The sequence below is a fragment of the Poecilia formosa genome, unplaced genomic scaffold, assembly GCF_000485575.1.
Source record: "Poecilia formosa unplaced genomic scaffold, Poecilia_formosa-5.1.2 Scaffold93, whole genome shotgun sequence".
Lineage (NCBI taxonomy): Eukaryota > Metazoa > Chordata > Actinopteri > Cyprinodontiformes > Poeciliidae > Poecilia > Poecilia formosa.
In genome coordinates this window covers 938,919-953,726 of record NW_006800032.1, presented here as the reverse complement: position 1 = coordinate 953,726, position 14,808 = coordinate 938,919, and the positions used below count along the sequence as shown (strand labels likewise).

The 14,808-nt window shown below is 39.5% G+C and overlaps 1 protein-coding gene across 5 annotated transcripts in view; it reads left to right on the top strand.

Annotated features, from left to right (window-relative positions):
* Positions 1 to 14,808, top strand: part of LOC103142097 (voltage-dependent T-type calcium channel subunit alpha-1H-like) — a 37,175-nt gene that overhangs the window by 13,453 nt on the left and 8,914 nt on the right. For all 5 annotated transcript variants that reach the window (XM_016674283.1, XM_007557970.2, XM_007557971.2 and 2 more), the window contains 13 exons: positions 2,427 to 2,575; positions 4,146 to 4,331; positions 4,410 to 4,542; positions 4,621 to 4,776; positions 4,892 to 4,942; positions 6,042 to 6,149; positions 8,953 to 9,026; positions 10,105 to 10,228; positions 10,453 to 10,521; positions 10,615 to 10,802; positions 10,912 to 11,038; positions 11,740 to 11,865; positions 13,540 to 13,629. In XM_016674283.1, coding sequence (XP_016529769.1) covers positions 2,427 to 2,575; positions 4,146 to 4,331; positions 4,410 to 4,542; positions 4,621 to 4,776; positions 4,892 to 4,942; positions 6,042 to 6,149; positions 8,953 to 9,026; positions 10,105 to 10,228; positions 10,453 to 10,521; positions 10,615 to 10,802; positions 10,912 to 11,038; positions 11,740 to 11,865; positions 13,540 to 13,629 — 1,581 coding nt within the window. The remainder of the gene's footprint in view (positions 1 to 2,426; positions 2,576 to 4,145; positions 4,332 to 4,409; positions 4,543 to 4,620; positions 4,777 to 4,891; positions 4,943 to 6,041; positions 6,150 to 8,952; positions 9,027 to 10,104; positions 10,229 to 10,452; positions 10,522 to 10,614; positions 10,803 to 10,911; positions 11,039 to 11,739; positions 11,866 to 13,539; positions 13,630 to 14,808) is intronic.

Genomic DNA, 14,808 nt, shown 5'->3' with positions numbered 1-14,808 from the left:
CACAATTAAGTGAGATTTGACAACAATTTCACTGAAAGAGTCAGAAAAACTCTGACGGAGTTGACATCTGATGGATACACAAGATGTATGATATGGTTATGGTTGGGGGCAGGGGGTTATTAAGCCAATGTGGTTTCCCCCCCCTTCTCAAAAATGTTCGGTGCTCTTGGGCATTTCACTGTGCTGCGGGAGGGTGTGGGGGGGTGTCAAGGTCCCCACCAAAACTTAGACCGAACCTACGCCCTTGGTCATTTCCTTAGCCATACGTGTGTATGTGCGTGTGCGAACATAAAAGCATCTAAAAGAGAGAGAGAGGAAAGCAGAATAATTTATTCCAAACACATGACATTGCTCAGTTCACAAGGCATAGAATTAGACTGAATAGATCTGTTCTTTATGCTTTTGCAATAAACAGTTAAACAGTTAATCAATTAATCGGACAGTAAATTAAAATTAAGTCAATAATTTTTGTATATCAGCTTATTGTTTCTTTGTGCCTTTCTCTCTTTCTACTGAAGACACTGGGTGACTAAGAAAACAGCTAAATAAACACTATTTGACATTGGGGGAAAAAACCCGAAATGGAATTGGTTTCAAAGTTGAACGCAGCTGCAGCAGCTCAACAAACGGCGTACAAAAAGAACGGCGAAAAGTGCATAGCTCACACACAGATGGTGTAGTTCACTTAATCGCTAAAGAGATGCTGCCCCTTTAATGTTATTGAAAAGCCAGCATTTTGATAAAGGTTGCAAACATTTGGCAGCCAGTACGAAATGCCTGGGAAAGTATCACAAATGGTGATTCCACAACTGTACAACAGTGTTAAAGAGGACATGCATACGGAAATCAAAGATATTCCATTTTACTCTGCCCTGTTGGACATGTGGTCATGTTCAAATATGACCCCATACAGTATATAACTGTTGACTGGACCCTGCAAATATTTAGAAAGCTGATATTTCCATACCGCTGACACTAAGAAAACCTGAAGGACTGGGTGAGCACAAACTGGTCTGCATCACAACAGACAACAGTGCCAGCCATGGCCTTATGGATCACACACATTGTCATCAAATCTATAATCTTTTTCTGTATCAGGGCTTATGCAGATATTAATATCAGATTGGTGCAACTCTAATCTCCACACTCACTGTGTCCAGGGTTGGTACGGTGCTTGAAATCCTTGAAAATGCTTGAATTGATATTTAAACTCTGCAATTCTGTAAGTAAATGCAATATAAAGTTTTGCTAAAAGCTTAAATTTGGAAAACATTATTTACAGTTTAAAGCAGATATTTACGTACACCTAATGTACACGATACATTCTTAGTAACAGTAATAAATCATACCATACACAGTGATCTCCCGCTATAACGCGGTTCATCTTTTGCGGTCTCACTACTTCGCGTATTTTTTTTTTTTTTGTGCAGTTTTTTTCAAAGTTATGCGTCCTGATTGGCTAAAATATATGTATTACAGATTTGCCATTCAGGAGACGGAAACTGAAAACTTTGAATGCCTGCTGAAAAGAAACTGTGGCCGGAGGCTCTGCCGTAGATACAGCCGTGAATCTCGTAAAGCAGCTTGGAGGAGACAGTTTAATAACATGACTCCAGATGACATTAATGCCATTACTGATGCACATGCCAGTGTTGTAGTTGAGACCATTTTTTGATGGTCTCGGTCTCGTCTCGGACTCGACCGCATTTGGTCTCGGTCTTGTCTCGGTCTCGGGCGCTGAGGACTCGGCATTTTATTTCAAGACCAGTCGAGACCGCAACTGTGAAAATATCACTAAACATACAGCATACTGTCCAGTTTATTTGTTAACATCTTTGTTTTCAGTGGATGCAAAACGCACCGATTAAAATCCAACCAATAACGTGTTTCTGGGAATATGGATCTTTCAGATCAATTTGAGAAGTAATTTTGATCATATTTCACATTTTATCGTATCATGTAACGTGGGCCACTGGTCTTGGTCTTGACTCGGTCTCGACTTCCCTCGGTCTTGGTCTGGACTTGGTCTCGGACCCTAAAAGTCTTGGTCTTGTCTTGGTCTCGGGTTAGGTGGTCTTGACCACAACACTGGCACCTGCACATCCGCTGACCTGAAAACAGATTTTAGTTCTTTGGTTTTAATGTAGAGTATTTAATTATGCTGTGTAAGAGTTGTAAAAAAAATAAAGGTAACTACTTCGCGGATTTCACTTATTGCCAGTTATTTTTGGAATGCAACCCCTGCGAAAAACGAGGGATCACTGTAGTGAATTTAAATGTATTTTTTTTAGTTCATTTGCATTGCTTTGTATCTCCAAAGAATGGTGCTGGAAAAGCTTAAAAATGTACCTTGAAAATGCTTGAAAAATGCTTGACGTTTTCTGTGGGAAAAGCGCATGAATCCTGTGTTTCTCTTCTTCCTGCAGCCTGAGATGTTGACGGATGTATTAAAGATCTCTAACTTTGCCTTCACGGGTCTGTTTGCCCTGGAGATGATCCTGAAACTGGTGGCCTTGGGGCTAGACTACTTTCAGGACTGGAGCAACAACTTTGACTGTCTCATAGTTATCATTAGGTATGATCTCACGCAAGTGAATATATCCCTTGACTCATAGGTTTGAGTCAGTATCCAACGAAATTCAAATAGACACCGTATTGACCTTTTGCACCTATGTCACTTAATCGTTTGAGGCGCCATGATGGACGTCGGAAGTGGGGGACGGGAGTGTCGAACAGAGCAACTGAAATTGTTTTTCCAAGTTGTTTTGTCAGGCTAATTTGCCTGTGAACGTAACACACCTGGTTGAGATTCACAGACGGGGGGCATTTACAAAAGTTGGAAATACCTAGCCTTAGAAACCGACCCATACGTCCTCCCTCCCGACTTGTTGATCAAATTCCTGACTTTACCTGAATTCAAACCAAATTATTTTTTATCACTGTATCAAAAACAGCATTTCCTCTTACACTTGAGCGACATTAAAAATGTACAAAAGACTAGACACAAACCAGTTTTGTCTGTTTGTGCAGCCGACTGCGCATCATCCTGTGACCATTTTTAAAGGAAAATCAACTAAATAATACCAATATTAGGTTGCAGATGTCTGTTTTTTGACAGGCTTTGAAGAGGCGCACAGGTTGTTTTGACGTCCATCACGGCAGAGCAGGCAGAGATCTGAGGAGCGTGACTTCACGTGCAAAGGGTCAATACGTAGTTCTCATGTGACGTCACACTTTTGTGAACTTTGTAATTGACAGCCATTTTGGCAGGCGGCTGCTGTGGAGTTGCTATGACAACAATAACAATCTACAAGCATAGAACTAGCTCTTGCCTCATTCCTAACTTATAAATAACATAAGTACCGTACAGTCGTTACTCGATTGCAATTTTTGAGTACTCTGCCGACCTCCCCGTAATACTAAAATAAATATCAGCAATATTTGCTGTTCTTACTGTCAAAGTTGTAAAATTAGCTTAGTTAATGTAGCTTTTATCTCCAAGCTAAGACGGATATGTTCTTTGTGTTCACTAAGTAGTCAACTATATCGCAATATGAGATCGGATGCATGTGCCTGCCTGCTAAGGCGTGGATCTCTTTCGGTTCAGACTTGTGGCAACTATGTATCGGATTTAAATTTCAAATTGTTCTCTGTTTCAGAGTTACACATTAGATATAGAGCTGGCCTGAAAAACGTATCGCGTCTTTAAGCATTTCATATTGGTCGATATTGATAGTTATTGGTCAAAATTCATGTCAAAATTATTGAGTTTGTTTTAATTTATGACGCAATTAATTGATTTATTGCGACAGGCCTTGTTAAGAGGTACGGCGGCAAAACCTTAAACTGCTGCTATACAACTTACTCAACAGGTTGTTGCTTGGCAACCAAAGAGAAAGTGAGTTTGTTGACGCCACCCGTCTTACTTAGATGGCCATGAGAGGTTGAGCAGCTAAATCCTTTCCTCTGCCTACAGCCCCCAGAACTCTACGCTGTTCTGGATAAAGCTATTGAAAATTTTGTTAAACATATCATCTATTGATATTGATCATGTGTCAATCGCAATATGTATTGTTATTAATTTATTGTTTTGCCCTACATTAGACATTAACAGTAAAGCAAACTAAACTGTTTGTGCCTTTCAGTCTGTGGGAATTGCAAGCTGAAAGTGACAGCAGGCTGTCGGTCATGCGTGCATTTCGAGCCCTGCGGTTCGGGAGGCTTGTGCATTTCCTCCCCTACCTGTACAGACAACTGATGGTGCTGAAGAGGACCATTGAGGAGGCAGCCATGCTCTGCTGGCTGCTGTTCTTCATTATCTTCCTCTTCAGGTACATTCTCACACCGAATCCCAAGTCTAGCAGAGGACAGATGAGCAACTTTCACTTCTGTCCGGTTTGTCCCTGCAGCGTCGTGGGAATGCACATGTTCGGCTGCCTAATTAAGGGAGACATACGTGATTCCGGAAGCAAAAGCTTCGACAAGATTGACGCGCGGAAAAACTTTGACGACCTCGTTTGGGCTATGGTCACAGTGTTCCAGGTCAGAATAACTTTTTTTTTTTTTTGCCATTTTTTCCACTGTTGTTTAGTTTATTTATTAATTTTGATATTTATGCAGGTTCTGACGTTAGAAGATTGGAACTTTGTCCTTTACAACTGCATGGCCTCCACCTCACCATGGACCGCCGTGTTTTTCGTGTTGATGATTATTGTGGGGAAGAACGTGATTCTCAACATCTTGGTGGGGATTGTTGTTGAGAACTTCCAGAACCAGGTCAGAATCAGAATCTGCTACCCGCACCCCCATCTATTTTCACAGAGCGACTACAGTAACAAAAGTGCATTGTCTTTTTTATTGTTGTTGTTGTTGCTGTTCTTTTATCTAAAAGCCTGAAGATCACGCAACACTTTCAGGAATTCCTTCAACCATTGACCGTCGCGTAAGTCCTTAACTTCTTTTCATTATTTATTTCAGTCATCCCCTGCTGTAAGTAATATGATGGCGTGCTAGGGCTTTCTGTTCATTTACAAGAATATAGTTATGATATTAGCTAAATGCAGGTTCGGTTTTACCAGAAACTAAGAATTTTGAGAAATAAACTTTGATACAGTTATCAAAATATGGCATAACTATCTTTAGTCTTTGTTGTTATTTCTTTGAAATAAACACAATCATTGCAAATACTACTGCTACTGATAATAATTTGATGCTGATTAAGTATTTCTAAGTAACATCTGTAAAACTTGTACCAAAGTATAACTTTATAAAATGCTCAACATTCCTTATTTGAATTTTTTGTTATTTTCTCATAACACGCTTGTCAAGATGGTAGATGGTCGGCATTGGGCATAACGGCATCACTCTGAACTATGGAAACAGAGAAGTCAATTGCAAAAAAGATGCAGATTTTCCAAAAACAAATCAAAAATCCAAAATTTGAATGAAAATGAAATGGATTTATCACCCAGCTCCATGACTATGCTTTGATCTGCTCAAGTCCTGCCCCCGAGGGCTACTAGCCCATCTCCTATAAACATGAATCAAATTAGCAGCTCATTAACAGCCAATTAATCAATCAACCAGTCAAGTTTATTTGTATAGCACATTTCAGCAACAAGGCAGCTCAAAGTGCTTTACATCATAAAAACAAAAAAAAGAAAAAGCCATAAAACCGACATACAGTCAACAATTGAGAAACCGTAGATAAATATTACAATTTGACAAGTGCCATTATCAAAATCATCAATGCACGTCGAATATATTAGTTAGTGTTCCATTTATTATGGTTCAAAAGCAACTCTAAGAAAGCAGGAGGCTTTGTTTGGCCTTGATCTAAAGGATTTAAAGGAACTCAGATTTTCCTAAGATTTTATGGACATAGATTAACTCAAAATAGTACATGACTGTAAAGTAGAGAGAAAACATTAGATAGTTGAAACTTCTCGTAATGCTCTGTACATGTCATGAGTTCTCATCAAACAGACCTCATTTCTCATTCATAAATATTTCAAACATTTATTTTATTTATTTTTTGTCAGGCCACTATAGTTTCCGAACAAGACCAACTAAACGCTGAGTCCAGCTCTGCTCAGGAGCAGCAGCTTCAAGTGGAAGAAGCCAGAGCTGTCCCGACTGACCAGGAACTGGTGAGTCTGTGTGAAAGACTCGCTTTAGCAAGAGGATAATCTTGAGATTAGTTTTATTTTTAAATTATTTTTCATGTGAAACCTGGGGAAGCTACTTAATTTTTAGAAAAGGATATTGAATACCATTCAATTTTTTTAAACATTTGTAGTCATTTTTTATGTACCTTGTATTTAAACCAATACAGAGGTTTGTAAAAGTATTCATACTCCTCAAACCAGTGGTGTCCAAAGTCATTTGGGGCCGATATCCTGCATGTTTCACACGTTTCCCGGCGTCATTCTGGAGGTCCTCATAACATGCTGAGTAGCGAACAAAGCAATTTGAATGAGCTGTGTTGAAACAGGAGCACATCTAAAAACATGCAGGACTGAAGACTGACTTTGGACATCCCTACTGTCAATCAGTTCGTCAGCCCCAAACGTTAAAATGTTTTCTTGAGATTTTGAGTGAAATACCACCAAATAATTCTAAAGTGGAAGGATGTTGGCACGCGGTTTGAAATCGTTTTTACAGCCTGTGTGTTGCAGACATGGGAAAAGACCACTGAGCCAGTGCCTAACCAGTTGCTTAATAGCCAACTAAGCAATTGCCTGTTGCTAATTAAGCCAGTTGCTTAATTTCAACACCTGATAATAAAAAAAATAAAAAAATTAATAAACTGAAATGTCAATCTGTTAAAACAAGGACGCAGAGTTTAAAGTGTAACTAACCCCCAAATCAACTTTTTTTGTCATGAACTGTCTAAATAGGTTACTAATGGTGGGTCTGCACCAAACGCATTAACGCACGTTAAAAATGCGTCAGACACTTCAAGTTTGACACGTGTGCACTTTGACTGCAGATGCTTGATGGTGCGTTCACACCAAATGCGTTTCGTGCATCTGGTTGTTCGGGTGGAGGTGGGTTGAGGGACACGTTGGACGTGCTTGACAAGTTTATGTTTGCATTCCCGGTCGGCGTCTGCGTTAGTGGAGTGGTATAGCCTGTGGAGATGTCGCGCTCGCCTCGTAATCATACAACACGCTGGTTTTATTTTATTATTTTTTATTTTATTTTTTGTGGTGGCACGATGCTTCAAACTGCGTCATATTAAAATGTTAGCATTTATGGAGCATCTGAAGGCCTGAGGGTCTTCAAGGAGCTGCTAAGTTCATTCATGCCATGGGCCCCTTTGTAAATGTAACCAATGCTACATAGTGTTTTTAGATCCACTGTTTTATGACTTAATTTGGATTGATCAGAAGTGCAAATAATTTAATTAAAATTTATTTTAATTGAATCTTTTTGATGTGTTGTTTTAAGACTCAATATCTGTGGATTTAAGAATTGTCGGCATTGTCTTCAAGTAACACAATTACCCCGTAACATTTTACATTTCCTGTCAACTTAGCCAACACAGAGGGCCGCGGGTGGACCGCCTCGGCGCCCCTGCCTCTTTGCTTAGCAAGTTTTCTGGGGAACACCCGAGGTCACCTGTGTGCTTCCATTTTAATCGCTCTCTGTGTCAGCACCGCTACACATTGCCATAGCCACTGACTGACAACAGACCCACAAGTGTGTCAGAATTCAGTCCATTACAGTCTTATGTTTTCATGCTTGATGTTTATTTTACAATTATTATTAAGTCATCGTCTGAGCACAGAGGTGGTTGATAAATTCATTTAAACACCTCCTACTGATGAGCTGTCAGAGAGTTGGTGTGTGGGTCACCTTGTTTTTTTTTGTTTTTTTTAAACTGAACTGAACCACAACGAATTCTGCAGCACATCTACGTGTTACGTTTGTGAAAGTCAAACTAGCATAGCAGACCTACTATCTCTGCAGTTTTATTCCCTACAGCAGGGACCTGCATGCGTGACACAACATATCCTCACTGTAGGACAGAAAGCAAGAGGGGCTCACTGCAGCTCTGGGTGCTTGCATAACAGGGTTGCAGTGGTGCTGCAGAGTGTTGTCACCATAAAAATCTCCAGCAATATAGAAAAAATTACAAGATGTCTTTTTTTTTTTTTTTAATCTCTAGAGGAGTCGACAAATCGACAAATTTTATATGTAAGCAACAATGCTTCTTTTGTTCTGACCACAGCCCTGCATACCTCACCAGCAGGGGCGAGCGGATTGATCCAAAATACTTGTGATATTGATAACAAGCCTGTATCGATATCGGATCGATACTAGAGTGATAAGATCCGTACTTTAATTTCAGATTTCCTCTTAAAATTGTATTTTGTTTTTGTGTTTAAGTTTCTCAAATCTGCCTCAAAACAGAGTTTGTTTTGATTTGCTCTCAAATAAATGTTTTTGCACTTTATTTTTGGAAAACCTGCACGTAAATCAATATGGCATTAAAGTAATTTGTAGATGTCAATAACCTTTTTAAAAATCTGTCTTAGATTTTAGCAAGATGACTTGGAGGAAAAACAACTAAAACACCGAAAGGTCAGAAGCTTGGTGATATATCACACTTGGAAAAAAAATAAATACTGGCCCATATTTACTTGGTACCGAGTTGCATTGCATTCTCCTAACCCTCAGCTCATTCCCACACTTCGCCACCCTCCTCTGTGTTTTGATTCCACCCTCTTTGCTGAAATTTTTCAAACGATGTCAGCTGTTGGCTTATGCTGTCACAGGTTAGTTACACTTTAAATACACTCATGAGTTCCTGGACGCTGTGCCTGTAGCCATTAAGCACAGCCTCAGTCAAGTTCAAGCGGTAAAACTGCTTGAAAACTTTCAAATTATTTCATTCATCCTGTTAGAAAGGAGGGATAACTGACTTGTGACTGATTTACCCCATAGCGAGCTCTTGGCTGGAAGCGCTGGTTCAAAGAGCATGAAGATTGGTCCTTCTATGTATTTTCTCCACAGAATAGGCGAGTCACACACACACACACACACACGCACACACACACACACACACACGCGCGCGCGCTAAGAAACAGAAATCCACTGTCGGTGCGTGTAAAGATGTGTAAAGCTGATTGAGGTCAATAAATTAGATTTAGTTTGATTTAATGTTGCAATTTCAATTATTGCTTAGACCAGTGGTTCTTAACCTGGGGTTCAATCGAACCCCTGGGGTTCGATGAGTCGGTCTCAGGGGTTCGACGGAGCCTCTGCCGCGGAGGTAAAGACACACTTACGTAAAGTCGTGATGACGCCCCGCTTTGCCATCACTTGTTGCAGAGGATCTTGTTACATTGCTTAGCCAATCAGCGCTGGGGAGGAGCCCTGATTGAAGGAGTTTCACTCTCAGCATGGATTTGAACTTGTGTCTTTAATTACTTCAGCAAAACTCAGTTTTTACCAAATTCTGTAGCTTTCGGTGTACTTCTAAATCTGCTCCTTAGTCGCATCTTTTCGGGGTTGCTGCTGCCGCTAAAAGCATGGGGGTGGTAACACAACTAATATAATTACATTACTAAATCAGAATACTGCAAAGTCTTTATTATTTATTATTAATTTTTCATTTTCTTAAGAATGTAGAGCTAATTAAATGATCTAAACAAGACATTAAAGTGGTTCCAGTTTCTCTCGACGGCCAACCTGTTGAAACTGTGGCAAATTTGGACGGTCAGCTCAACTTTGCTGAAAATACTGACTATATTTTGAAGAACTGTTCTCAGAGACTCTACCTTTTAAGAAGACTTAGTGATCATGGGGTGAATTGAATTTGGGGGGAAAAAAATTATATTTTATTTATCACTACAGAAGGGTTCAGTGAATGCACATATGAAACTGGTGGGTTCGGTACCTCAAAAAAGGTTAAGAACCACTGTATGAGACTATCAAATTCTTAACAACTAAATTGGTATCTATATCTCTCACAACCTGAAGAAAGGAAGAAAGTAACATGATTTGTATGTTCAGAAAAAAATCATCATCTTCTTTAATATAATCATCTGTTTCGTCATCTCCAAATGCTTAATAACTGCATCTGTGCGTTCGCAGGTGGCGTATATTTTGCGATAAACTGGTGTCCCACAGGCATTTCAACACAGGGATTCAGCTCGTCATCTTGCTGAACTGCATTACTATTGCTTTTGAGAGGCCTACTATCCCGCCTGATAGCAATGTGAGAGACACTTCACACACAGAAAATCTCCCCCAGCCCACTTTTCACACACACATTCACAGACAAATGCATCCCGATAACGGGAGGCGAGCTACACGTTCTGCAGCCTTGTCACACAGTGGTGTGTGAGAGATGCGCCAACACACCCAACCCACTGACAAGACACTGAGAGAAATTAGCTGTGCTGTATAAGTTATATAATGTGAAGTGCACATGTTTTTCAGGAACGATTTTACTTGGATAAAGCCAATGACGCCTTCTCCGCCATCTTTCTCGTAGAAATGCTACTGAAGGTCAGTTTGGCTTTTTAGCAATTCTGAGATTTTAAACAAACAATTTGTATTTCAAGCGTATCAGATGTTTCTTTTATTATTTTTTTAAATCAGATGGTAGCACAAGGTCTGATCATTGGGAAAACCACCTATTGCCACAGTCCCTGGAACAACTTGGACGGCTTTCTGGTAGTCATGTCTGTAATAGACATCGCCATCCTGCTGGGGACGGAGGAGGGATCCTCCAGACCTCTGGCCATCCTTAAAATACTGCGTCTGCTACGTGCGCTCCGTCCCCTCAGGTGCATCCTTCATTTGGTTTGGTTTATGAAGACTGCCGTTTTGATGGGTCTCTAGAAGCATGCGCCGACCGACCGACAGATGCTTATATGTTGTGTTTGTGTGATCTAGGATGATTGAACGGACCCCCCAACTGAGACTGGCTGTGGAAGCGCTGTTAGCTTCCGTTAAGCCCATGGGAAACATCATTATCATTTGCGGCATTTTCTTTTTCTTTTACGGTATCCTTGGAGTGCAGGTTGGTTGGAGAGCACACGCAACATTTTTATCTTTTATTAACACTTTCAATGAAAGTTAACAAATCAAAGATGTACCAGAAACATTTTCAAATGGTCTATAAAGGACTGTACAGGCCCTCCTCCCCCACAGTAACCATACGGAGAACATAGAAGGAGATGTCCTATAGTCATCTACAAATGACTAGGAGTTTTTTTTTTCTCGGTACACTTTTTGGCAAAAAAAAAAAAAAAAAAGGAAAACATCTCTGTTGCAAGTGTCCAGGACCTAGAACAGGATGCCCATCTTTTAAAACTCTTAAAAAGTATTGAATTTTTGTGTCTAATATTAAGGCCTTAAAATATATCAATTTCATAAAATAATGTAATTAGCTTTAAATATGTTAGTCATAGGTCTTACATTTTGATGTGGCCCAACTATATACTCTCGTGGGACTTTTCTGTCAGGCAGAAGTTTAATATTTTCACTGGCCATTTTGGACAGTTTTCATTGGGTGCCACTGATTTTCCTTTCACATCTATAACAATTCCCTACTTTTTGTTGGTCTATCACTATTATTACTCAGTGAATACTTTACATTTTTTGTAGTAAAGTGACAGAACATCAAAAGGTTCAGTAATAGGCCACTGAGTACTTTAAAAGCCTGCATGATTTGAGGTAGTAAACTAAACACTGTATTTTTGTCTTTCACTCCAACTGCAGCTGTTCAAGGGAAAGTTCTTTTACTGCCATGGTTCCAATGTATCGATGATCGTCAACAAGTCGGACTGTCTCTCGTCCAATTACGAATGGTTGCTTAAGGAGTACAACTTTGACAACCTGGTTTCGGTAGGAATTGTTTACTGTGTTGTTTTCTTTCCTTTAGCTTTATTTAACAGCTGATCATGTGATTTGTTCAATGAAGGTTTCATTTTTAGACCAATAGTATAAGCTACTTGTAATGCAACCTAAAGAAAAAAAAACAAAAACAAAGAAGTTCCAGTTTGTCAAATCAGAACTGGGAGCTCTACAACGTGTGTCAAACCTGATTCGGACCACAAACCTCATGGTCCGAATCAGACCCTCCATAGTTATTTCTGTGGTCCTATCAAGTCTAAACTCTCAAAGAATGCAGAAACAGAACATTATGGTAGCAGCTGTGTGATTATATATTATTTTATCAGTCAAATCATATCAGACTTGATTTGTTTAGTGCCAGATTACATAAGTGTTAAAAGATGATAAATATAATTTCATCTTCAGGCTTCATCAAACAGTTTAATGGGTCGTTGTATCAATACATTCTCTCACAAGAGACCCTCTGAGGACATTCATAATCTTCATGTGGCCCGAAATATGAAGATTATGCTCTATGACATAAGAGTAACTTCCAGTAATCATGTCTTCTCTACCTTTTTTCTTGTCTTAACATTTTCAAATTAAAGCCAGCTCTGATTCGCAAACCTTTCTCCTGTAGTAATCACATACTTCAACCTTTTTTGATGTGACTTTATGTGACAGATCAACACAAAGCAGTGAATAATTATTAACTTTGAGCAAAAGAGAGTAGCTTTTGTGAAAATACATTTTCATTTACGTAGAGGAGTTATTATCCAAATTTGTTCCATGATTGTTCAAGGCAATTTTCTTGTTGGATTACCCCTTCCCCTTTTTTAGCACAATTTATCTTTCTAATAACTCTGATAATCTTCCTTTTTCTTGCTGAAGTAAAACATCCCTTTAGAACAGGGGTGCCCAAACTGGGTCCTGGAGGGCTGGCATCCTGCATGTTTTAATTCTCTTCCTGGTTTATCGCACCTGGATCAAATGATGGCTCATTAGAGGCCTAAGAGGAACATTGACGAGCTGAAAAGGTTGTTACTACCACCAGGGAGGGACTAAAATGTGCAGGATGCCGGCCCTCGAGGACCGACTTTGGACACCCCTGCTTCAGAACAATGCTACTGCTACATTTCATTGTGACAAAATAGTGTACGCATATAGATTTGAAAAAGTGCAATTTTGATCTCATCTGAGCTTCCACATGTTTGCTGAGTCTCCTACAAGACTCTTGGCAAACTGCACATTTGACTTCTGGTGGCATTCTTCCGAAGGTGTAGAGCACATCACCCCAGTTCTGAAGTCCTTCTGCCAGCTCAGAGAACAGACTTCTGTTTGTTCATAAACCACTGAATGACTTGGCACCAAAATACATTAAAGACCTGTTATTGCAGTCTTCTGGTTCAAATACACTCTGCATCCCCAGAATAAGAACCAAACATGGAGAAGCAGCATTCAGCTTTTATGTTCCTATAATTTGGAACAAACTTCCAGAAAACTGCAAAACGTCTGAAACAGTGAGCTCCTTTAAATCAAGGCTAAAAATCCACCTGTTTAGAGTTGCCCTTGATTAAGTAGTAAGTGAACATTAACCAAAATATTCGAATTACATTTGCTTGATGATTTTTGATTATGGCCTTTGACGAAATATGATGGTTGCTTAGCATTATGCATCTCTTTCAGGCTCTGATATCAGTGTTTGTCATGTACTCCAAGGACGGCTGGGTCGAACTGATGTATGACGGGCTTGATGCTGTTGGAGTGGACCAGCAGGTATTTGTTTTCACTCCTGCGTGCTACTAAAGCTTGACAGAATGGAAAAGAGCAATATTTAATTGTGGAAGAAACACAGTTCCTGAAAATTTCCCAGGTTCTTTCGTAAAATTGCCTGCTGGTAGCTTTGCAAAGATTAGTTTAGTTGCGAATAGGGAGTTTTTAGATCTTGCTTAACCTATCTCCCTACGTTTGCTGTGTCTAAACAGAAAATGGTGGCAACCATAGCAACTATAGAAGTGGTTAAAATTTTTCTAGATGGGAACACATACTGATGCCGATTGGTTGATTCCATGTCGTTAAAAAAATAACAGCAGAGACCAATGACTTGTGTACTACTAGTAGAGCAGTCTTTCACATACTGTGGTTCTCAGAGCACTTTTGTTCCTTGGGCGCCCCCTGCTGGTCCTGCCTGTAAACAACCGTTTATTTGCTGTGACGTGAGTTCAAAGTGCGACGCGTACAGCTAGCGTACCAAAGAATTGTGTTGCAGAATAATAAAGGATAAGTGGCTTAAAACCTGGTCACTCTAAAGAAAAACTGAAGATGCAGGTGAAAAGAAAACAAGGACTACTTACACGTCATATCTGCTGAGAGCATTGATGCCGTTCACGAGCAATTCAGTTCTTTTGAACAGCTCTATGGCAAGAACGAGTCTCAGTGGGTGAGAACTGTTCTTTGTTTTGTACGACTTTGCTTGCTGCTCACATGTCAGCAGCTGTTGTTATTTTTGCTTATTTAAAAATTATTAATTAAAAAATTAAAATGTAATTAAACTGAATTACATACAGTTGAATGGAAATCGGCGGGTAATTTTACGTTTAATGGTGCAGAAGAGGATTTTTTTTTTGTTTCTGGCAAAGCAACGCAAGTCTATTTTTCTTTTATTCTTCTAAATAAAAGAAGCAGAATAATAAAGGATAAGTGGCTTAAAACCTGGTCACTCTAAAGAAAAACTGAAGATGCAGGTGAAAAGAAAACAAGGACTACTTACACGTCATATCTGCTGAGAGCATTGATGCCGTTCACGAGCAATTCAGTTCTTTTGAACAGCTCTATGGCAAGAACGAGTCTCAGTGGGTGAGAACTGTTCTTTGTTTTGTTAGTGATTCTTGAGAATAGGGACAAAACAGGTCCTATGGATAAAGCATGAAATATGAATAAAATATACACAAAATA